The following is a 25,320-nucleotide window of genomic DNA, read 5'->3' on the forward strand; positions in this document are numbered from 1 at the left end:
ATATTCTGTGTATTAATTACTATTAACACAATATATTTTAAGTACATTTTAAATGTCAATATTTTAAGTACTTTTTAAAAATCCTGTGCCCAATTGCAAGGAGTTTGAAACAACCCAAATTTCCATCAACAGACGAATGGATCAAAAACAGTGGCACATACATACAGTGGAGTACTACACAGCCCTGAAAAGCAGTGATGGACGCATGAAGCACATTGCCGCATGGGAAGAATTGGAAGAAATCATGCTAAGTGAAGTAAGTCAAGCACAAAATGACAAGTACAATGTGAGTCCACTGAGGTAAACTTAAAAAAAAACGGGACATAGGGGAAAAGCTACTATATACATACATTCCTGGGGTAAGGTCCATAAACTATGGCAGGGGCCAAACCCAATCCACGAATACCTATGGCAGCCAACTAAATAAGAGGGGGAAAGAAAGAGAAAAAACAAAAAAAAGACAGGGGAGGCGGGGAGGGCACTACCCCACCCAAGGGGAGGGTATTGTTTATGTCTCCACAGGAGGAGCGAGACCAGGCTGCAACCTGATGCGCCAAGATGTGAATACAACATACCAGCATGTACCAGGGAACCAATACAGAGGTCGCAGGGCGGTTCTAATCCCGACTATGTTGGTACCCCCACACCCCCCTCAGAAGAAAGCACTTCAGGGGACAGCACTGGGGCTACAGCTTGCAAAGAGGGGCGCGACGGATTAGAGCACACAGGTAAACTCAAAGGGATGGAGAGGAAAGAGAGTACATCCTGGCCCACCAAGGCCCAAGGACGATGTTCCTGCTCAGAGCAGACAACGCACGGGGAGGAAGGCAAGGCTGCCCCCCCCCCACCCATGGGGCACTGCGTCCCTCACTGAACCATGGCGCGGCGGGGGGCAACACTGGAGGCACAGTGCGGGAACAGTGCACCGTCTGCCCCATCACACTGGGGAGTGGCACTGAGGGCGTGCAGCAGGGCAGCAGGGGGAGCAGTGATGAACCACCCCCCCCCCCGACCCCACCACCCCTGGGAATACCAAAAATAGACTTGGGAGACAGAGTGTGGCACCTCATCAGACTCGACTGGAAAACAGTTGTTAAGGCCAACAAACAGACCTTAAACTATTTATAGGCCTTTTCCATTTTGCCAGTGGTTTTTTGCTGTTATTTTGGGGGGGGGTTGTTGTTATTGTTTTGTTGGTTTTGACTTCCTTTGTTGTTTTACTTGGCTTTGCCTGGCTTTTGCACTTATTAATGTATCTGCATGTCTAGCTAGATAAGATAGGCAGGATAAATACCTCGGAGATGAAAAGAAGGGGACTAATGGTTCCAGGGGGTACAGGAGAAGGGGAGGTGGGAGAAAGGAAACGGGGGAGACACCAACCCAGGGACAAGGGAACAACAAGTGAACTAAAATCAATGGAAGGAAGGTGGTAGGATGCCAAGCGGGGTTGAATCAAGGGCAATGTAGCAGCAAGGATTTACTAAACCCGAATGAAGGCCAAACATGATGGTGGGACAAGAGGGAAGTAAAAAGGAAATAGAGGAAAGAACCAGGAGGCAAAGGACATTTATAGAGGCTTAAATACAGGCATGTACAAATGTAAATATATATATATATTTACATTTGTACATGCCTGTATTTAGAGAGAGAGAGAGAGAGAGAGAGAAATAGAACTATGTACTCATATCTATATGTTAAGAATTAAGGTTGCAGATGAACATTGGGCCTCTACTCAAGTACTCCCTCAACACAAGAACACTTTGTTCTAACAATCCAGCATTCTGTGATGCTCACCTTCCAGAGATGATCGCTGAAGACAAAATGAGTCCATAAGCAAATGTGGTGAAGAAAGCTGATGGTGCCCAACTATCAAAAGATATAGCGTCTGAGGTCTTAAAGGCTAGAAGAGAAACAAGCGGCCATCTAGCTGAGAAGCAACAAAGCCCACATGGAGGAAGCACACCAGCCTGTGTGATCATGAGGTGTCGATGGGATCAGGTATCAGGCATCTAAGACCCAGAATAAAACCATACCCAATGTGAATGAGGTGGGTCAGGAGGTGGAGACCCAATGCCCATCTGTAGACAGTTGAACATCCCCTCACAGAGGGGTCACAGGGAAGAGATGAGCCAGTCAGGGCACAGTATAGCACCAATGAAACACACAACTTTCCTCTAATTCTTTGGTGCTTCCTTCAACCCACTATCATGACTTCAATTCTACCTTACAAATCAGATTAGACCAGAGCATGCACTGCTACAGATAAAAGCCAGCAACACAGGGAGTCCAGGATAGAGAAACCCCTCTGGGCCAACAATGAGAGTAGAGATAGCAGGAGGATTAGGGGAGGGTGGGGGTAGAAACGGGGAATCGATCACAAGGCTCAACCTAAAACTCCCACCCAGGGGGACAAATAACAGAAAAGTGAGTGAGGGGTGATGGAGGACGATGTAAGATATGGAAAATATAATCTATAACTTATCAAGGATTCATGAAGGGCGGACAGGGGAGGGAGCAGGAAGAAATGGGGAGCTGATATTAGGGGCTCAAGTGGGAAGAGAATGCTTTGAAAATGATGATGGCGGCATATGTGCAAATGTGCTTGACACGCTGGAGGAATGTATGGATTGTGTTAAGAGCTGTAAGAGCCCCCAATAAAAGTATTTTTTAAAAATCCTGTATCAATCAAGTCTTTGTTCTGCATGTACCTTTAAAGAAATGTGAAGTCAGCAACTGAGACACTCAAAACTGCCATCAAGGTGATTCCAACTCAAAGCGACCCTACTGAGCAGAACAGAACTGCCCTCGTGGGTTTCTGAGGCTTTCAGGCCTTACAGAAGCACACAGCCTCATCGTTCTCCTGTGGACTGGCCAATCACTGTATCCTTGGGCCACTTTGTGAAACGCCTCACACACTCAACCCACAGCAGTCATCAAGTTGATGCTGACTCAAAGCAACTCTACACATGGTTCCCAGAGCTGTCAATCTCTACAGCAGTAGCACAGCCTCATCTTTCTCCCAAGGAGCAGCAAGTGGGTTTGAACTCCTGACCTTGCAGCTGGAAGGCCAATGCTTACCCTTCAGGGCCACCAAGGCTTCTTCACACACAGTAAGTGTATCACCAGCATCAGCTCCTTTCCTTGAAAATATGTGCAACATCCTGATTCCATTTTGAATCAGCTTACCCACAGTGCTGGGTCACCTGAGAAGCTGGCGTCTGTTGCTTTTCCAGCTTCCCATAAGACAAATCACAATCTTTTATTACACAGGTAAATGCAAGAAGCTCATGCGAAATGCCATAGGCTCCAGTTGTTGTTGTTGTTTTTAATTGTTTAGTTCTTACAGAAAACTAAGACAGGGAAAAGAACGAGTGTTGGAGGGGCTGTGGGGAGATGGGAACTCTCATCCACTGCTGGTGGACCTGTAGGTGTGTACAGCCACTATGGAACTCGATCTGGAGATTTCTAAAACAGATGGAGATGGAGTTACCATACAACCCAGCCATCCCCCTTCTGGGCATATACCCAGAAGAGGCACGCAACAAACCAAGGCCAGACATCTATGCTCCAATGTTCATTGCGGCACAGTTCATTGTGGCAGGGAGTTGGAAGCAACCCAAATTTCCATCAACTGACGATTGGGTTAAAAACCTGTGGTACATACATACATACAATGGAGTACTACACATCACTAAAAAGCAGTGATGAACATATGAAGCACATCGCTGCATGGGAAGAAGTGGAGGAAATCATGCTAAGCAAAGTAAGTGAAGCACAAAAGGACAAGTACAACATGAGTCCACTGAGGTAAGCTTTAAAAAATAAAATGCAAAAGGGGCAGAGGGAAAAAGCTACTGTATACAAACATTCCTGGGGTGAAGTCCGGGTAGTATGGCACAGACCAGATCAAATACAGGGATGCACATGGCAGACAACTGAAAAGGAGGTGGTAAAGGAAAAATAAATAAATAAAAAAGAAATGGGTAGCGGGGGCACGGGGCACTAATCCACCCAAGGGGAGGGTATTGTTTGTGTCTCCACAAACCCTGGTGGGGACTGAGCATGATAGTGGGACATGAGGAAGGTCAAGGGAAATAGAGGAAAGAGCTGGGAAGCAAAGGGTATTTATAGAGGTCTAGATAAAGACATGTACATATGCAAGTATATTTATGTATGAGGAATAGACCTATGTGCATATACTTATAGGTTTAGTATTAAGGTAGCAGAAGGACATTGGGTCTCCACTCAAGTACTCCCTCAATGCAAAAATACTTTCTTCTATTAAATTGGCATTCTAAGATGCTCACCTTCTCGACACAGACACTGAAGACAAAGCGGGTGAATAAGCAAATGTGGTGAAGAAAGCTGATGGTGCCCGGCTATCAAAAGATATAGCATCTAGGGGTCTCAAAATCTTGAAGGTAAACAAGCAGCCATCTAGCTCAGAAGCAACAAAGCCCACATGGAAGAAGCACACCAGCCTGTGTGATCACGAAGTGCCGAAGGGATCAGTTATCAGGCATCAAAGAACAAAAAAGCATATCATTGTGTGCTCAACTCCATGATACAATCGCTGAAGACAAATAGATGCATAAGCAAATGTGGCGAAGAATCCTGATGGTGCCTGGATATCAAAAGATAGTGTCTGGGGTCTTAAAGGCTTGAAGGTAAACAAGTGGCCATCTAGCTCAGAAGCAAAAAAAAGCCCACATGGAAGAAGCACATGAGCCTGTGCGATCACGAGGTGTCGAAGGGATCAAGTTAAGGCATCATCAGAACAAATAATCTTACCATAGTGAACAAGGGGGGTAGTGTGGAATGGAAACTCAAAACCCATTTGTAGGCCACTGGACATCCCCTTGCAGAGGTGCCTTGGAGAAGAGACAAGCCAGTCATGGTGTGATGTAGCAACGCTAAAACACAATTTTCCTCTAGTTCCTAAATGCTTCCTCCCTGTCCACCACACCTCCACCCCCACTATCATGATCCCAATTCTCCCTTGCAAGTCTGGCTAGACCAGAGGATGTATACTGGTACAGATAGGAACTAGAAACACAGGGAATCCAGGGTGGATGATCCTTTCAGGACAAGTGGTGTGAGTGGTGATACTGGGAGGGTAGAGGGAGAGTGGGTTGGAAAGGGGGAATTGATTACAAGGATCTACATGTGACCTCCTCCCTGGAGGATGGACAACAGAAAAGTGGGTAAAGGGAGACGTCGGACAGGGAAAAATATGACAAAAAATAATTTATAAATTATCAAGGGTTCATGAGGGAGGGGGGAGGGGGGATGGAGGGGAAAAAATGAGGACCTGATGCCAGAGACTTAGGTGGAGAGCAAATGTTTTGAGAATGATGAGGGTAACGAATGTACAAATGTGCTTTACACAATTGATGTTTGTAAGGGTTGTGATAAGAGTTGTATGAGCCCCTATTACAACGATTAAAAAGAAGAAGGAAGAAAACTAAGATAATGAAGTGGGAAAGCTTTGGGTGAGCTTGTTTAAAAAAACACTGTCCATGTGCTTGTACATTAATTATGACCAAGTGCCTGTGTCCACATCTGGACACATGTTCCACAAACACTGTTGATCATAGCGGGTCCTTGAATTTATGTCTCATAGAAGCATAACTAAGTCCATTTTGAAAATGAAACCTAAGCTCAAATTAAATGATCAGGCCCAAGAAATATGCTAAACAGCCATAGCTTAGCTACCCAGCTATATTGTCTCCCTGATCAAATGAACTAATGCTCCCACAGAGATATTAATTTCCTTAACTCAAACATGAGATGCTGTATCTGGCTTGACATGATTGCCACAAAGCATTTCTAAAATACAAATTGAGTGCCCTTTCCCCTGTACTGTACAAAGAAAACATTAAGAACTAGACAAATTAACTTCTAATATGAAGTTAATTAAGTAGAAAACTCTGTCTAGCTTGCCGTATTTTCATATCCCCACAGCTCCTAGCAGGAGACCTTAAAACAGGGCTTCTTAAACTTTTTCCACTCGCTACACCTTTTCAACCAAGACCTTGATAAAAAGTCAAGAACTTTTTTAAAAAGGAAAAAAAAAGTCAAGAATAGGTTACTATTTCGCAGAAAGAAGCAGGCCTTGACATTAGGGGCGATGCAGGGAGGATGCGGGAAAGGCACTCGTTCGACAGCACAAAAGTGTGAGGTGAGGCTGAGGGAAAGGCAGCAGGAGACCAAGGCCTAGGAGGACAGCAAGAGTCACACGAGAATAAAGGCCAGCCGTGGTCGCCCACATAATGTATGCAACGCCAGTGGTTCACAAGTAAAACTTTGTAAGTGGACACTTAGGTACACACATATGCTCAATAGGTGAGGGAAGTGGTTCTGTGTACACCCACCAATCGCATGTATGTTTATGGTGATTTCTGCGTAGAAATTTGGAAGTGCTGCATGCAGACACGTAGTTAATAGAGCACGTGGCAGGCAGAGTTGTAGAAGCTACTTAAACATTGGGATTGAGTTCATGGACTTTGAAGGTTAAAGGTCAGCTAGCAAAGCACAATTCATAAATACAAGGGGGCTTCAAAAAGTTGATGGAGAAAATCCATTATCTTCTCATTTTATTTTTTTCATGAACTTTTAAACGCATTTACCTCATATTCTGGTGAGTAACATCTGCAGTCTTCCATCTAACCAGTAACTATTGGTCTCTTCTCACCTGAGGTACAGGAGGACGCAGGAAAAAGAAGACTCAAGAAAGCAGCTTCTCCAAAGACTACTGGACCCACAGGAACCACAGCCTCTTCCCATCTGAGACTAGAAGAATTAGAGCCCCGCTCTCACTATGGACCACTCAGAGCAAGAATTATAGGAGGTTCCAGTTAGAAAGGGAAAAAAAAGAATGTATGACGAAATTCAAATTAAAAAATCAGACTTGCTAGTCTGAAAGAGGCTAGAAGAACCCCAGAAACTGTCGCCCTAAAACTGCCTTCTACCTTTAAAAGTGAGGACACTCCCAGAGGCCACCTTTCAGCCAACTCATAGACAAACCATACTTCCCTGTGACCTCGTCAGTCAATAATTCTAACTTCTAGCAATCCAGCCTCATACAGGGTTTCCAAGACTGTAACTCGACATAGGAAAACAACAGCCTCATGCTTTTCCCACAAGAGTGGCTAGTGAGATTGAACAGGCAACGTCTTGGTGAGCAGTGCAACACCTAACCCACCTAACCCACACTCAGAACTCAAACTCCCGGCCAGAGTCGATGCTAACTCACAGCAACCCTAAAGGAAGTGTCCCCGCGGCTTTCTGAGACTGTACCTCTTCGTGGCAGTCGAAAGCCAAGTCCGCCTCCCATGGAGCAGTGTACCCACTACACCACCAGGCTCTCTGACGTGCCAGGAAGAACGTGCTCCTTAAAGCACCAACTCTAAGAGAACAAAGGGGCAGCATTTACCCGAAGCCAAAGATGAGAAGGCAGGGGGATTAGGGAAACCAGATGAACAGAAGTGAATACACGAGCCCAGGAATGAAAAGGGGAGAGTGCTAACATATTACACGGTGAGATACGCAGGTTTGTTGTGCCAACATGGCCAATGAACACGTGAGATACATTGAAGGGCGGAGAGATAAATGCCCCAGTGAGCCTCGCCTCTCTCTCTCTTGCTTTTTGATCATCGGACAAGTGTGCGGCTGCCTTACTTGTTCCGTGCCTCCAACTGCAAGCTACACTACCTGTGGGACACCTACCCATGGACTGTGTCGCTGTCACGTGAGGTCCCTTCAAGACCTGCTTTGCCACCCTACTGGAAGGCACATCTCTTGAGCTGGGGACTGTCAGACCTTGTCATTTGGCTGACTGTTGGTGACCTGCTTGCTGCTTGCTGCCTGTGGCCGGATAGCCTGAACTGCTCCACGGAGGACTACCCGGCGACCCTCAAGACTTGAAGGACTGCCGGTGTACTAGCTGTCTCACGGAAGTGAGCTGCACTGAGCCATTTGTACTGCTTTATAGATTAGTTAACTGTTTATTTCTTATGTTATCTATCCGTCTATCTATATAAATATATACAAAGTTATTAGTGTCCTGGTTTTGTTTCTCTAGAGAACCCTGTCTAACACACAGGGATTGCGCCCAATGCCAAGGACCAATCTGTGTATGAGCTACTGATTGGAATACTAATTGGCTTTGTAAGTTTTCAACCGGAAGACAATAAAATGTTCAACAACAACAAAACCTGTAATGGCTTATTCTATTTCAAATGTGCATTTAAATGAAATTTTTCAGTTCTACATTTGTTTATATCATAACTTAATTATACTTAAATTGTCAGAATTGTAAACACCCAAACAGTAACAAGAACGTTTATTAACTCCCGCTGTTCGGAACTCGGAGCCCTGGTGGAGTGACGGTTAGGAGCTGGGCTGGGCCTGCCCACAGCGGCAGCTCAGAACCATGGCAGCTACTCCGAGAGGGAAAGCGAGACTCTACTCCTGTAAAGACTTACCGGCTCAGAGCTCCACGGGGACTATTCTGTCCTAGCACATGGGCGCCATGACTAGGCATTGACTCAATGGCAGTGAGTTTGGTTTTCTGTTTTGCATTCCAAAAATAAAATCACAAAACTATCGGCAAGAGAATCCTGCAATCACTCATGTCGTATTTCTAATCTAAATAAAAGACCTGGGCCGATATCCTGAAATGCCTTACAGTAACATAAAAATCAGGGCGGATATCCTGAAGTGCTCTGCAATAACATAAAAATCTGTCTTAGAGGAAGTTCAGCCAGGAAGCTCTTTAGAAGGGAGGATGGTGACACTGCATCGCACGGACTCTGGACGTGGTATTAGGGGAGAACAGTTCCCTAAAGGAGGAGGACGTCATGCTTGACACAGTGGAAGGTCATCCCAAAAAGAGGAAGATCCTCCACACGAAGGATGGACAAAGTAGCTCCAACAACGGGCTCAAAGCAAGCCCTCAGGAGCTGGCCAAGGCCTGGGCAGTGTGTCATTCTATTGTATGAAGGGAGGTTGCCATCAGTCAGAACCAGCTCCACAACCCCTAACGACAGCAGCAAATTACGCCTCCCTTTCCTGGGCCTTCAGCCCCTACATAGTAAGGAAGATGTCCTATAGTAAGGTCTGTTGCCCGCAAGCTTCATCCGAATTAAAAACTGAGAACAAATCGCTAACACGGGGACAATCAATTGTATATAAAATTAATTAAAAAGTGGAGATGTAAAATACTGCACTAAAAATAAATGTTATATTTTAGGGACGTATGCCCTAATTCTCCCTTTCACTGCTCTCTAGTAACAAAACCCAAGTTAGGCATGTACAACAAAGCTTAATGTTCACGGGTAAGTGTGTAAACATATCATGACTAGTACTGTCTCTAACAGAATGCTCTTAGAAAATGAAACACAAACTGTTCATGAACTAAAATTAAATGTGCTAAATGCTAAATATTGCCTAGAAAAAACTCCAGCTCTGGCTTTATGTTTTACAGTTTCAGGAAATCTGAAGGATTATCTCCTTCAGACTCAAACTGAAGCCTGAGAAAGTATTACGATAAGCTGAAGCTAAATCATAACTAAAAATTACTAAGAAATACAGAGCATGAATTCTAGAAACACATTTTGAGTTTTTCAACCAAAAGAGACAAACAAGTAGGCTAGTTTTGCTGGGTAAAGACTGTGTCCTTGGTGGCATTGCTAGCTATCATCCATAAGGGATCCAAACCAATTAATGACAGACGCCGTCGTGCCGGAGAGAAACGGTGCAATGCCAGGAGCAAGGTTCCACTCCTACTCCGTCCTTACACGCAACCCCGAGGCTAGCATGTGCCAAACACACACGCAAAGGCAGCCATGAGCTCAGAGCACCACGACCAGGAGCACTGTTTTCGAGAGGTACCGCCTCCACTGTGCTCACCTGTGAATTACGGAGAGGGCGCTTCCTCATTCCACTGGACAGCATATGCAAAGAACAGAGTCACTCAGTAATGCAAATGAGGCTAGCCATATGCGCATGTGTGCACACACGCCTATGTGCCTACACACAGAGAAAGAAAGAGGTAGGCGTCTGCCTGGAAGCACTGACACCTCCCAGGTCACACTGGCACTGAGTCCCCCTGATGCCCAGCCCTACTTCGACTCATCAGTATCCTACTGGAAGGAACCTGGGCTCCGAAGAAAAGCAGGGGCCTCCAAGGCTGTAGTAGGAGAACAGACGATGCGCTCCTCATGCCAAAAACCACTGCGGGTCCAGGAAGCATCGGAGAAATGCTGTGAAGGCCCAGGAACCAAAGTGAATGAGATCCTAATGGCCAAAACAGGGGCATTTTGAGCCACAAAATAAAGGATGGTGCCAGTTTATAGCCCACATAATAAAATCAATATCCAGGAGTTCATGCTGATAAAAATAAGGGGGAGGGGGAGGACAATGTTTCTCTACAGAAGAATTTCAACAAGTACGAGTGGAATCAAAGGATACAGACCATCACCATTAAACAAACAGGAGGGGGAGCAGCAAGATGCACCAACAAAACATGACAACTAGTAGGTGCAAGGTTGAGGAGCAGCAGCAGACTGCTTCTTAGTGACAATGAGAAAATTAAGGCCTAGCTTTACTGGGAGGCGTCTGGCCAACAAGGTCAGTGCAGCAGTAGAATGGCCACATGGCTCCCAGGCCCTCTGTCGGGCAGCACTGAGAAGCGCACACACCACCACTGCTGCGGTCTTCCTTCCAGAGCTGCACCGCCGCTTCCACACTGTGAGGCAGATTCAGGCAAAGCCAAACTGAGACATAGTTCACAAAAGAAACAAAAGTGTCGAGGGAGGGGACTAGCGAGATGTGACAACTGCATGTAATATGGAATTCCCAGAGAGAATCCCGGGGGCAGGGGGCAGGAAATGGTGGGGAAACTCGGCCATTTGAAGCAAGGTCTGTAAATTAGTTATCTGCACTGATTTGCTCTGCTTTCCTAGTTTACTGATGAGACTGTGATTAAGTAAGATGGGGGAAAAAGAGAGGAAACCACAAAAGGCATACAGGAACCCCACAATTTTTACTGCCTTTCCTTAAATCTAAAGGTACTTCACAATAAAAAAGGGTCATATTTTTTTAATATGGCTTTCATACTCACCTAAGCAATGTATCATTTTATTTTGCCCTAAAAAATAATGTTGTTATACTAAAATTGAATCACTGAAGCTAGAAAGTATATACCTAACAAAGTTAAACCTGAAAAATTTAATCAATCCAATGCATTACATATTATATTACCTGTAATTTCATATCCATAAGCAGCTAGCTGTCCGGCCATATACTCTCCATCTGAATTATTATGCGAACAACCCCATGTCCGTATCCAAACTTTCTGGATGCCTGGAATAATGCTGTTAAGCAAGCATTGAAAAAGAAAAGCCTCGTTAAATGATTTTAAAACTAAGCACCACTAGACGAGTCGAAGGCATAGTGAGCAAAAAGTAAACTCTGTGCGGTCCTCTCACTCGCTTTTCGATAAACGCACCAACTTAATGCAAATCCTCCTGACAGATAGATTAAAAAGTCTAAAAGCAACAGACATGACCACAAAAGTCTAATTAGGTAAAACTGCATACATTTAATAAACTCTTTTTCTCTCAATCATATTTTTACTAGCAATGGAGTACAACTGAAGCACTGACACCAAGCTCAACTCCTAGAAAGACACACAAGTAACAATAGCGGAGGACCTGGTGACAGCAGGGACAACAAAGAAGTGCAAAGTAAGTTCATCTAGTCTGGCTCAATGGGAGTAAGATTGTTCTTCGTTCTGTTTTGTTTGTTTGGGTTTGTTTTGTTGTTATTGTTGTTGCTTCCTCAGAAAGACTCCTACCTACATACCAATGGTCATATTAACACATTATGACTTAAGAGATAATTAACTTAATCAAAATAAGTACCTAGCACCCTGAGGTTTAAGCACATTCCACATAGACAAACACGACTAAAACTTCAGTAATTATATGAAAGACACGGCCCAGACAAATTTGATACTTTTCAAATGTTAACATATAAGCAAAATTAAAAATTCGTCATTTCAAAAGCAATGTTCCAAAGAAAATAACCAGTGTGTTAAAACTTGCAACACTATACTACACAAACAAATACAAACTTTTTAAAACTATAGAACTACATAACCCTTTCTGGCTGGGCCGTCATTAGAATTTTTCTACCCAGGAGGCAGACTTACTACGACAGAGTGGACAGGGCAACAATGTGGTTGTACTCAATGTTTTGTCCAAAAGAGCTGATCCTTAAGTACTGGTTAATTGACTAACAAATATTAGATGCCTATAAACCACACCCTCATAAAAATCTCAAGTCCACTAAACAGCTTAACAGAGACGTAAGACAGAATCACACAACTACAGTAATATCAAAGATATAAAGGGTAGATTTTTTTTTTTTGCTTAACTGGCTTTATAAAACATGTAATTTGAATTCTTTTTCTCTTTTTAGCCAAATTAAAAACCATTGAAAAGAAAAAATTAAATAAAATCTTTCAAAGAAAGAAATGTATAGATTTCCCATGAGGAGTTCAAAGATTTGAGGAGACATTATGCATATCCCGTAGACCAGTAGCGCCTGCTTCTCCTCTAGCATGACAGTGAGTTTCATTTCAGTGGAAAAAGCTTACCTATCACTTGGTGGGCTGTTTTCCTCTTGCAAGTACTTTTGGGAATTTCGTTTCCGCACCTTTGGAACAACGTGCTTTCTTGCAAAATGCCTATCTTGTGGCTTTGAATCTTCTTGGGTCACCATATCTTCGATGTCATCCAGTAGTGTATCACAGGATGCAGAAGGCATCTTCTCTACCACATAAAAACATTACCAACAGTGTACACTTGAGTCACTCGGAAATAAATGCTTAACACATGCTTAACTGACGGTATAGGAGTATTTCTCATCAGAAACCATAGAGGGCAAAATGAGAACTGTCAACCCAAATACCCAGAAAATTTCCTTTGGATGAAAGGGGAAATTAGCACATTCCCAAATGAAAAAAAAACTAAGGATTCTACAAAGGAGAGTTACCCTAAATAGCTAAAGAAAGCACTCAAAAGAGAAGGGAAACAATAAAACATGGAATTTGAAACATCAGGAAGACTAAAACATCAGTTTAAACACAAGAACGTTGAATATACCGTGAATACTCAAGTATAAGCCAAGTTTTTTCAGCACCTTTTTAATGAAGCTTTGTGGTAAAATTGGGTGCCTAGTCTGATATTCGGGTTGGCTTATACTCGAATATATATGGTAGGCATTCCCCTCTCCAGTTCTCTAGACACATCTGATGGTTGACGCAGAATACAATACTGTCTGATGTGGCTCTAGAGGTAACTGAGACATTTAAGACCATGATATTACAAATGAGGAATGGACAAGGAGGCAGAACGTGAAAGATGGGTTCTGTACTTTACTTGCCCTGGTAAAAGGAAGATACCAGTGCACTGAGATTAGTTTTGTAAATGTAAATAATACCTCGAGCAATCCCTAAAAAGGCTGTAAAAGAGATACAATATAGAAAAATCAAAGTGGAGCTCTGGGAAATGGTTTAGTTATCCACTAACTAGCAGGGGAAAGAAAACAAATAAAAAACAAGTACAAACAGAAAAATTTTTAAATAAATCGCAAATTTATGCCTTAACATCAATAAATATATTAAATACAAATGGTCTGAAAAACTAATTAAATGACAAGGACTGGTAGAGTTGACTAAAAGATATAACACACCATATGGTATCTATAAAAAACTCAATTTAATTATAACTTAAAAATAAAAGACTGGACAGAGTTATGTCATGCAAATATTAATCAAAGGAAATATTTTATTTTAATTCTTTTTTAAAAAGGAGAGGAGATATGTCATTATCACACAGTATACTTCACAGTCCATAAAATAACCAGAGAAAGACAGGAACATGATGTAATAAAAACAGTTAATCTTCGAAGAGGGCATGGCAAGCCTAAATGTGTATATATGTAGCCACAGAGTTACAAAATGGGCAGCAAAAATTTGACCTAATGAAAAAAATCACATGAATTCCCAATTAGAGTTGAAGACTTCAACATCTCTCTCACACTGATAGTACTAAACAGAAAATCAGCAACGATTTAGAATTCAATAACTCCATTATCCAAGAGAATCCAACTAACATTTATAGAATACTCCACCCAACAAAATCAGAATACGTGGGGTTACCCAAAAAGAACCAGAAAATACCTCTGTTGGGCGGAGCTTTTGTAGTACGCATTTTTTCCCCCCGCTAGGCGGGACATCAAGCAACCCAATCTGAGTTAGTGCACCCAGTGGCATCACCTGGGAAGGTTCTCTCTGGTCACAGTGAATTTTTTCATTAAAGCAGTTTTGCTCGAACCTTGTTTTTTGTGATGGCCAATTGACCAGATTTTAACATTCATAAAGCGGTACAATATTGATACAACTCATATCCTGGTGAAATAGCCACATGGCACCCGAAAACCATATACCCTAGATTGTCGTGCATTCTTTCCAAAAATGGGGACTTTTTAAAAATGCCACGGGACGCAGGAAAAGTTGTTAAAAATCAGGACTGTCCTGCCAAAAGCGGGATTTAAGAGAACAACGTGTGCTGTTAAATTTTGTTTCCTGCACATGAAAAATGCCACAGAAATTGTTGTGATGTTGAAAGCTTACAAGGACAGTGTCATGGGAAAAAAATTCACGTGGACAAGTGGTTTCCTCATTCCAAAAAAGGTGAAATGTAGATTAATGACAAACCTCGTTCTAGACGTCCATCAACTCCCCAACAGATGAAAAAGTCCACAAAATTCGTGCACTTTTGCTCAAAGACCAATGACGAGACCATCGAAGAGATAGGGAAGTTATCTGGACTCTCTTGGAGCTCAGTTTCAGCAAATTTTAACAGAAGATTTGGGAAGGAGAAGGGTCGCTGTAAAATTTGTGCCTCGGGTTCTGACTGACCAGCAAGAAGAGCATCAAGTGGAAACATGCAGTTCTTTGAAAGAACAGCTCCACAGCCAACCCTCAGTCAAGCCTGTGGAAGATCCCATCGTCACTTCACCCCCCAAAAACAAACTCAGAAAAGCTCAAGTGAAATCGAAGATCAAAACAATGCTCATTTGTTTTTTTGATGTGAGGGGGATAGTGCATTTGGAGTTCATTCCACCAGGTCAGACTGTTCATCAAGCTTTCTATTTAGAGACTGTGAAAAGAGAGCATAACAGTGTGTTTCAAAAAAAGACCTGATTTGTGGCAGACAGGGGACTGGTTTGCCACCACGACAATGCGCCTGCTCAGGCAGCCATCTCAGTGCTCCAGTGCTCAGCAAAACACGTCATGCCCTTCCTGCCCCCACTCACCTTACTTACTTAACCTCGTTCCATGAGAATTCTTTTTGTTTCCACAGATAAAGAGGGATATAACAGGGCAGCAATTTGATGACATAGAAGAGGTGAAGGAAAAACGAGGGAGGTGCTGCCAGCCATCCAAACAGATGAGTTTGGAAAATGTTTCTAAGAGTGGAATCGCAGATTTGACAAATGTTTTAAGTGTAATGGAGAGTACTTTCAAGGTGATAAGGTTATTTTGTAAAAAAAATATTTAAATACATAGCTTTGAGGAGAAATTGTGGGTTTTGGGGTACCCGAGTATATGTTCCTCTCAAATGCTCAGAGGATATACAGCTAAGTAAGACACTTCTAAATAATCCAGTTTAGAGTAAGTCCCAAGAGGTTAAAAAGGAACTGAATAAACACACACACGCACCACCTAAACGTAGATGGGGCGGCACCTTTAATGCAATGTTAGGAGGGGCATATAGAGTGCCAAATGCATTAGAAAAGAGATCATCTCTCAAAGAATTCATGCTCCTACCTCAAGGATCAAGGAAAAAAACAACACAGCAAATAATGCTAAAACTGCCGAAAGAACAACTCAATGAAAAGGAGAGCAGAAAAACAGTAGGGAAAATTCAATCAAGTGGTTTGTTGGGGTTTTTTGAAAGCAGAGGGGGAAATTCAATGAAAATAATACAAGATAGCAAATAAAAAGAGCTTATCCTTTGAAAACCTCAATAAAATCGGCGTATTTCTAGTAAGACTGGATACAGATTACTAATGCCCAGAGTGAAACAGGGCATCACTGCAGACACTCAAGAAAAGACGGGAATATGCCAGACAACGCTGCAAGATAAATTTGACGACTTAGATAAAATTCACCAATTCCTGAGCAACATAAACTGCCACCACTCACCCAAGGTGAAGCAGATCGTTTAAACAGCTGTCTAACTACTAAGGAAATGTCACCTAACATTTTAAATGTTGGCTGAACAACAATACCAAACACTTTTGTAAAACCAAAAGTTATGCTTTATTTTTTTTAGGTCTTCAAAAAATTCCAAATGGATAAAATAACCATGTGTGGTTTACTTTGCTTCAGTATTTGTCCTCTGTTGGTCAGCTGCTGTGGAGAGGCTCCAATTCATGGTACTCTTCTGTCTTACAAGCAAGCGTTGCTTGGTCCTGCACTATATTCATGGCATCGGCATGTCTGAGTCCACTATCCGGACTATTTGTCAGCCCATCTCACTGAGAATTTCCCCTGTTTTCAGTGACCTTACTTTCCCGAACAATGCTGTCCTTCTCTAGCAGCTGGTCTTTCCTGGTTAGTGAAAACGCTGAATTTACCTTCCACTTTCAGTAGCTCATCACACTTTTCAACAAATATGATAATTAGTAGTTTTACACATGGGATAGTGATCTACTTAACTTTTTAATGAAATAAATCCACCAAGAATGAAATGTCCAGTTTTCTGATTAAAAATTTTAAACCCTTTTCCAAAAAAAAAAAAAAAAAAGAGAGAGATCTCCAGGCCTAAATTGTTTCACTAGAGAATTCTACCAAATACGTAATAGAAACTAATAATGCACTTTATCATCAAAAAAAATTTTTAACCAAAGCTTCTGAATATGCAGCCTGCCATCAATTGCTTCCTTAGCTAGTTCAAGTTGTGCAGTAACTAATCATATTTTAGCACTTTCTTTGGCCATCAAAGCTTTTCATAAAATGATCCCATTCCAATGCTTTTCTCAAAAGCAAAATAACATGGGTGACACCTGAACTGACATGTTTCTTCTTCTTCTTTTTATTCTTGGTGTTAGTGCCAAGATTAAAAACAAAAACAACTTTATAAATAGGCAGTTTTAATTTTAAAAAAGAAAATTTTTTTTTCGATTTATTTTCCTGAAGCCAATACAACCAAAAGACAGAACATTAAAAAAAAAAAACACCCTACACCTTGATATACTAGTAGCTGACAATAATATAGACAGAAAACTCCTTAACACCATATTACTAGATGAGGTAGTTAAGGTTTATTGTGCCAACCTGACTGATAAACACATGTGGGATTAATTGAAGGGCTGAGGGATAAATGGCTCAGTGAGCCTCGTTTTTCCTGTTCTCAGGTCTTTTGCTTTCTGATGGTCGGACCAGGGTGCAGCTGCCTTAGCCAGTTCCCTGCTTCAGCTGACAAGACTCACTTCCTGCAAGACATCCCTGAGGAGAAACTGCATGGACCTACCCCGATACTGCCCTGGAGCAGCCGTGTGGAGACCCGACAGCGTTGAGATGTTTACATGCTCAATGACTCGGCTTTCCTCCTGCAGTCTACATCATTGTGTGTGTTTTGTGAGATGGAGGAGGGCTTTATAGATTGGTGTTGGACATATGGGCTAATTAATAATGGACTTATGGGCTTGGACAGCACAGGGTTGGATGTTTTTTTAATGTACACTTAACCTTTTTATAAAACTCTTATACATATGAGTTTCTATGGATTTGTTTCCCTAGTTTACCTAGACTAATACACTAGAATTCAGTAAGATATAAAATGAATTACCATATATACTCGAATATAAGCTGACCCGAGTATAAACAGAGGCACCTAATTACTACCTGGGAAACCAGAAAAACTGATTGACCCGAGTATAAGCCTAGGGTGGGAAATGCAGGATGTGAATGAACACAGAGACCAGAGGGGAGAGCCGGAGCGCAGCCACAGACACATCCTTACCAATTCAGCTGCCGGCATAAGTGAATCACTACGGGTGCTTCTGCGAATTGGAGCCGTCCATGTCATAGGACGGCTCTGATTGGTTAGATGCAAGTAAACAAACATTCAAAACCCTGCAGTGTCAGCGGGGCTTTGAATGAACAGCAGAGGAACGGCAATCACCCGCGAGATGTTACACCTTGCTGGAGTACCACTTACCCATGTATAAACTGAACCCCAGTTTTTCAGCACATTTTTTGTGCTGAAAAACTCGGCTTATACACAAGTATTTACGGTACATGTAAAGATCAAGTAGAGCTTATACTAGAGAGAAAGACTAGTTCAATATCGAAAAACCAGTCAGTGCAACCCACCTCATTAACAGGCGTAAAAGAAAAAACCCTTAATAATGACAACTGATGCAAAAAAGATATTTTATAAACTTTAACACCCACTCATGATAGAAAGTCTTTTTTTAAAAAAGGGAAGGAGATAGAAAGAATTATCCCTCGACTTGATAACAAGCATCTACAAAAAATCTATAACTAACATTATACTTAATGGTCAAAAAAATGAATGGTTCCCCCCACCCTAAGACTGAGAACACTGATGTCTGCTCTCACTATTTTTATTCACCGTAGTCCTAGAAGTTCTGACTAGCAGTAAGGCAAGAAAGGAAACAGATTGGAAAGAAAAATGTGCCTCTTTTTGTAAATGACATAATCGCATGTATAGAAAATCCACAAAGAATTTACAAACGTAAAATAAAACCTCCTAGAACGAATGAGTACACTAAAAAGCAATGTGAAAGGACATGAAAGAAACACAAAAGTCAATCACAGTAGCACATACTAGCTATCAAGACATTGATATTTTAAAAGACAATAAATACCACTTACAAGTGTTCAAAAGAATTAAGTACATAGACGTAGTTCATATAACACCGACAAATCCAATAAAACATGTATGGGACTTGAGGAAAACTACACATAAACACTGAAGAAAGAAGGGAAAACCTACGAAAGACATCTATGTTCATATAGAGTAAAAATGCCAATTCTGCCAAAATAAATATGCAAATTGAATGCAATTCCTGTAAAAATCCCAGCAAGTTTGCAATCAGACAAGATGATTCTAAAGCTCATAGAAAGAGGCAAAGAAACGATAACATGTGAAACAATTTTGTGGGAAGAGCCAGTCTACAGGATTTCTAGACTTATTATTTGCTAGAGGAATAAACACTGTGTGGGTTGGGCAGCGGAAGAGAGGGCTCAATGGAACAGAAAGGAGAACGCAATAGACACAAAATATATACAACCATGTTTTATTTTGGTTTTATTCTTTTGGCCAAAGTGTAAATCAATACAGTAGTCTTCAGTAAGCAGTACTACAGCAGTTCTACACCACAGACCAAAACAAGCCCCCTCGCCTAGCCCCCTAACTCTTACACGTTCCACCATGAACAAAGATCAATATAAAACAGACCACGGAGAATCTGATGATGTGGAATGCAATGGAGGACAGTGGAAGCCCACGATTGATTTGTGGAACTCCACGGGAAATATGCCTCCAGAGAACTCCCCTATCTAAACGTGAGGGAGGAGAGGCAAGGGCCACTGAACCGAGTGCTTGGGAGAGAGGAGCACAGAAGAAAAAAGGCATAAATCTGACCTGAACAGGCCTATGATGCAGACTGGACCTGATCTGGTTTCTAAAGTTTTATATACATTTAGTTTGTATTGTGCAGTTTGGTTCTTGTTTGTTCATATTAAGGTGCATCTTAGAAGTTTTATGTCATTGGAGGTCATTGGAAGTTGTGTTACATGCTTTCTTTGTGGGTATATGAAACCCATGGTTGACGAACCTATAGGGACAGCAAGTAGAATACGGGTTTCAGGAGGAGGGTTGTACAGCGGTGGTTGGGGTGGGGGGGTGGGGGGTAAAAGGAAGATGATGTCACAGAGACCATGAGAAAAAGAGGGTTTGGAAATGGATTGGGGTGGCAACTGTACAATTCTATGTGACGTGACTGAACTATGGAATGTTATATGTATTAAATCCCAATTAATAAAAAAGAAATAAAATAGATCATGGGCTTAAATGTATAACTATATAACTTTTAGGGGGAAATGAAAAGAGGAGAGAATCTTTAAGACTATGGGTAGGTGAATTTTCTGAGACTGGGCATAATCCATCCAAATCTAAGGCTTTAAAAGGCCCTACCTCCATTGAGTCAATTCCTGATAGGACAGACTAGCATGCTCTGGTGGGCTTTTAAGACTGTAACTTCTTAGACCAGAAAGCCTTAGACAGACTTCTCCCATGAAGTCGTGGTGGGTTGGAGAGCAATGTGCATCCTGCTTTGCCACCGCATGGAAAAGGATAAGCTTCCAGGGTTCTGACATTTTAGAAGCAGACTGCTAAGCATGTCTTTGAGGCTCCTCTAGGTAAGATCAAATTGTCACCTTTCAGAGGGTAATGGACCATTCTAACACTTGTGCCACCCAAGGACTCCATGGGGACTGGAAATAGGACAGATCTCCAAGACGCGAGCCACACCCCGCACAGAGGAGATGGTTCTCTGCCCGGGGACACTGGCATCCCATCTGTTGCTACAAGCAAACTGTCCTGAAGAATACCGCTTCCTCTCTGGCCTTCTCCATCCAACAGTGTTCCAGCAATGCCCTCTTTCTGAATCACCTACTCTTTGGAAGCATTCAAGTCTCTCTGGATATATTCTACAACCGAACCACAGCTCCCTGCCATCGGGCACATTCTGGCTCACAGGGACCCTACAGGACAGGGTAGAAGCAACCGTCCCTTTGAGTTTCTGAGGCTGTACATCTTCAAGAGAGCAGCTGGCGAATACGGCAAAAACAGTCAGATTTGATCAGAAGGACAATGTTCGGGATCTCTTTTTTTGGGGGGGTGGACTGAACTTAGGGAAAAGGGAGGAAGGGAAGGGTCAGGCCATGATTTCAAGATTTTTGCTCTAAGCATGCTAGGATTGCCTTTAACTGGGAGAGAAAAGCCCAAAGGGGGTCCTCCGGTGGTGAGGTGGGGTTTGGGGGGGTAGTAATGGTGGTGGGTAGCATGTACGTTGGGAGTGTGCGGGACAGGTGGGGCATGGGATGTGTGGTGTAGGGTTGAGGTTGAGATGAGGATGTGACCAGGAGTTCTGTTGAGGATTTTTAAAGTTTGGAGTAACTAGCAGACATTCTAGGAGTGGGTGTTTGAATAGGCAGTTGAATCTCTGAGCTCTAAGTTCAGGGGAAGTAGTGGGCTGGTGAGATAAGCATAGTGTTGCTCTTTCAAGGCCAGGGGACTTGATGCAGTAGCCGGGGAGTGAGTATAACTGGAGAAGGGACAAGGTCCTGTGAGAAAGCCATGGGGGCATTCCAGCATTGACACGTTGGAGAAATGAGTACGCACAAGCAAACCAGACTTGAGAAGCAGCTAATGTGGCAGAGTCCCTAGCAAAGTCTGGTATCCTGGAAGGTCAAGGGTGTCAAATACTGCAGACGAGACAGATAAGATGATCACTGTGTAGAGCACTGGGAATCACTGCAACCCCATCGAGTGATTTTAGTGGAGGGGTGGGGGTGAAATCCCGACTCATGAGAGAACAGCAGCAGAAAACTGGAGACTAAGTGGCCACAAGGAACTCTGGTAATGTCGTGCTCACAGCAAGCACTCGGCTGCTAGCCCAGAGTCTGGCCACTTGGACCCACCAGCTACTGCTCTTTGAGAGAGAGATGGGGCAGTCTGCTCTCATAAAGAGATGTGCTGCCACCCCAGAAACTACTGAATCAGAAGCGGTGTTTTCACAAGATGCCATGTGATGGCTATGCATGCCGACTCAACTGCACACCAGGATCCTTAGCCAGAGCATTGTGTGAGGCCAGGGCAGGGACATAGTCATCACACTATGCTTTGGAATAATGGCAGGATGACAACTATGGGGGAGGGACATGGGCACGGCCCATTGTTAGTGCCCTGCCACGCAAAGCTTGTTCCCCAGGCAGCAGCACTTGGATGCTTAACAAATGCAGGCTCTCATGCCTCACTCCAAACAAATTAGAATCTGCATTTTAACAGGACCCCAAATTGATCCACATAAGTGATAGAAAGCATAGAGCTCAAATACTATGGTGCGAGCATGGATTAGAATGGAAACAATAGCTTGGATGAGTGTGGTAATGGCAGAGAAAAGTGCATGCATTGAATAAGGTATTTATCAAATAAATGACATGTTATTTGTTAAACAGGAGCCAAGAGAATAGTCTTCAGATTGAATCAAGAGAGGAAGAAGAATGTGCCAAGAATGGCCTCAAGGTGCCCGGCTGAGCTGTCTAGACTTAGACTGCTGCTACCCTCTGAAGAACTCCAAACCAAGACAAGCTATAAAGGAGAAGTTTAGAAACCATTGAGTTGGAAGTATCTTTGCGTTATTCAATACACCAAGCAGGTAGTCTTTACCAGAGTTTTAAAAAATAAGTTTACCCTGAAGAGACAAACAATAATCATTTATTTATGCACATTAACTGAAGGAGTCGGGGTGGGTAAAATCACACAAAGCAAAGAGAAAAAACATAAGAATTAGAAGAGGAGAATTCCCTTACAAAATGCCAACCTGCACTGTCAGTGTGGGATGGAGACCAACGAGCAGCCACCTTTGAAGGAGAAAATGTGAGGGGCACAGAAGGCAAAGGAAGAGACCCTGTCAAGGAGTGGACATGATCGGTGCTATTGAATAGAGGCAAAAGACTTAAGGGAATAGAACTAGCTCTTGGATTTAGTGATCTGGGGATCATGATGTTTCTACGAATGAATGGTGGCAAAATCAACAATAGGCTGTCGTTCTGCACATCCCAATGAGTAGCATGCCACTCAAAACATAAAAGGTTTTGAATAAATCAGTACCTTGATTATCTGCAATTAGTCTCAAGTCCTCTTGAAAAAAAATGAGCCTGGAAAATAAAAACTAATTAGTAAAAGCAAGTACTCAACAAGTTGACAAACCACAGTACGGACCTTGAACACTACCTGAAGGGAAATTAGACCCACGATGTACAAATGTGCTTGACACAATAGATGGATGTATGGATTGTGATAACATTTGTATGAGCCCCCAATAAAATGATTTCTTAAAAAAGAAGAAATCAGACCCAAGAAAAGACTGCTTTCTTCTACAGGGTTAGTGATGCTCTATACTACTTCAAGACCCATACTGTTAGGACAGGTGCTTTGATGTCCCACATAGTTACTCTGGCCGCGATCAGGCCCCAGCAATAAATATCCAGCACCACAAGGCTTGTAGAGTGCAAGTAATACTTTCAACGTATAAACAATGACGTGCAACAATAATTCATAAAGTATTACTAGCAAGGTGCATGCAGGCATTTATTCCAAACAAGGTGTGCTTCAACAGGTTCTCTGGCCACAGACAAGTTCTCTTAGTAATACACTTATCTTAGCCTCATTTGGATACTTTAAAAAATAATAATAATACATTTTGTGCCATGGAAACAAAGCTATTTTGATAGAAGCTTTTACCAAAACTCAAGTAAACACCTTCCCAAATCACTGAAGCGTTGCAACAGGCTTATGGGGATGCTGCGCCACATAGAGCCAGCTTTTAGATGAATCGAGTATTTTAAGGAAGGGGAAGGCCTCAAAAATGAGGCTTGACAGGGAAGACTGACAACCTCGTTGAATGAAGAAATTGTGGTTGAAGTCACTGATGGAAGACAACAAAATTATCACCGAAACGGGAATGACTGATGTTGGAATCTCACATAGCTCGGCACTGTTTTAAGTGAGCCTGTTGGCCTCAGCCAGTGTTCAGCTCTCAGTGGGTGCCAGAAGCACTTCAAGCACAGGTCCCTCAAAGAGCTGATGATCTCACCATCAGCCTTTTACACAAGATCAGGGTTAATGACAAAGAAGCTAGGGCAGCAACCCTAACTGGAATGTGGGCTGGATTTACCAGTGGGATCCAGAGAGCCAGGCCCCATTAAAACATTGGCTTCCCAGGGGTCTGCTGGGCCCGCCTTCTACTCCCCAAATGCAAAACACAAGTAAAAGGGAGATGATAGAAGTCCCTTGAGGATGCCAAAACCTCCATTTAGGTGGGGTGCAAGTTTCAGAGCATGGAGTTCTTCGGAAGGGTTCCGGTGATGGGATGACTACCTCGGCAGTGTATAGATCTAGATGATGAATAAATCGCGAAACACCGGTTTCTAATTTTGATCTCTTTATTTAATAAAGATTTATACGGCTTTATAGCAATACTTTTTGACTAACCCTTGGCAGTACCCAGAGCACCTCCTACCAGAAAGAAGTTCGTTCAGTGGGTACACGACAAAATAGGAAAAGCAAGACACGTGCTGCACGTGTCCGCTTCCATTAAAATGTCATATTAAGATGCAGTTCTGCGAAAGCTACGTAGCTGCGACAGCCTTGGTGCCTCTCACAAGTTCATTGACATTTAAAGTGGAAGCGCAAATGAAGTTAGTTCTGACCCCCGAACCATAAACACGAATGTCCCTTTAACTATTCCTTGAAGCCGAGCAACATCGAAGGCCGACGATCCCGTGCCCACTCCCAGCGGCATTCCCGGGCCCCCAACTTCTGCAACCCAGCTGGAAAGTCTCCTTCAAACTGCAAAACAAACCCGCAAGTGCCCAAGGAGAGCTGAAACTGAGAAATTATGATTCTGGAGTTCTGCCCACACTCTGCCCTGCGAGGACCCACGCACCACCCCTACGGCAGTCAACCTGTAACACACCCGTCTGAAATTAGGGACTCCGCACGCTCCTCTCCGGAAGCCGCACCGACTTTAGCTGGAGCGCGCCATGACACGCACGTCCCGCCACGTTACGTACGCACGCTCGGGGACGGTGGCCGGCGAGGGCAAACTACCGCACTGCTGAAAAACGCGAGCCTGCTTTCCCTTCCTGTACGACTGGCTAACCTGCATTCGGTTCCTGCGGCCCACGCTACAATGCATCCTTCCGTCCTCACGGTTCTTAAATGCACTACTTTAAAAGCTAACTTCTACCAACCTCTTGCTTTGGGCGAATAGCCGTGGTAAGCGCTTTGCAGAACATATCTCCCATTTTATGTATTTCTATCCAGCTCTCCTTTTCAAAGCAACTGGCAGACTTTAATATTCAAGAAAAATTGAGTCCATCATATACATTAAAAATATAGGGAGCTTCCGTCGGGGATGGTA

General features: G+C 42.9%; 1 protein-coding gene across 2 annotated transcripts in view; it reads right to left on the reverse strand.

The window, feature by feature from the left end:
• Positions 1-24,961, reverse strand: part of CDKAL1 (CDKAL1 threonylcarbamoyladenosine tRNA methylthiotransferase) — a 770,441-nt gene extending 745,480 nt beyond the window's left edge. The window contains exons 1-4 of one of the 2 annotated variants that reach the window (XM_075533360.1): positions 24,874-24,961; positions 23,007-23,053; positions 12,665-12,834; positions 11,266-11,378 (exon numbers count right to left, since the gene is read on the reverse strand). In XM_075533360.1, the coding sequence (XP_075389475.1) occupies positions 11,266-11,378; positions 12,665-12,834 (283 nt within the window). In that variant the 5' untranslated portion in view covers positions 23,007-23,053; positions 24,874-24,961. Of the gene's footprint in view, positions 1-11,265; positions 11,379-12,664; positions 12,840-23,006; positions 23,054-24,873 lie in introns of both variants that reach the window. The other variant, XM_075533370.1, reaches the window with a different exon arrangement.
• Between the last annotated feature and the right edge of the window lie 359 nt (positions 24,962-25,320).

The sequence above is a fragment of the Tenrec ecaudatus genome, chromosome 1 (genome assembly GCF_050624435.1).
Source record: "Tenrec ecaudatus isolate mTenEca1 chromosome 1, mTenEca1.hap1, whole genome shotgun sequence".
NCBI classification, from domain to species: Eukaryota; Metazoa; Chordata; class Mammalia; order Afrosoricida; family Tenrecidae; genus Tenrec; species Tenrec ecaudatus.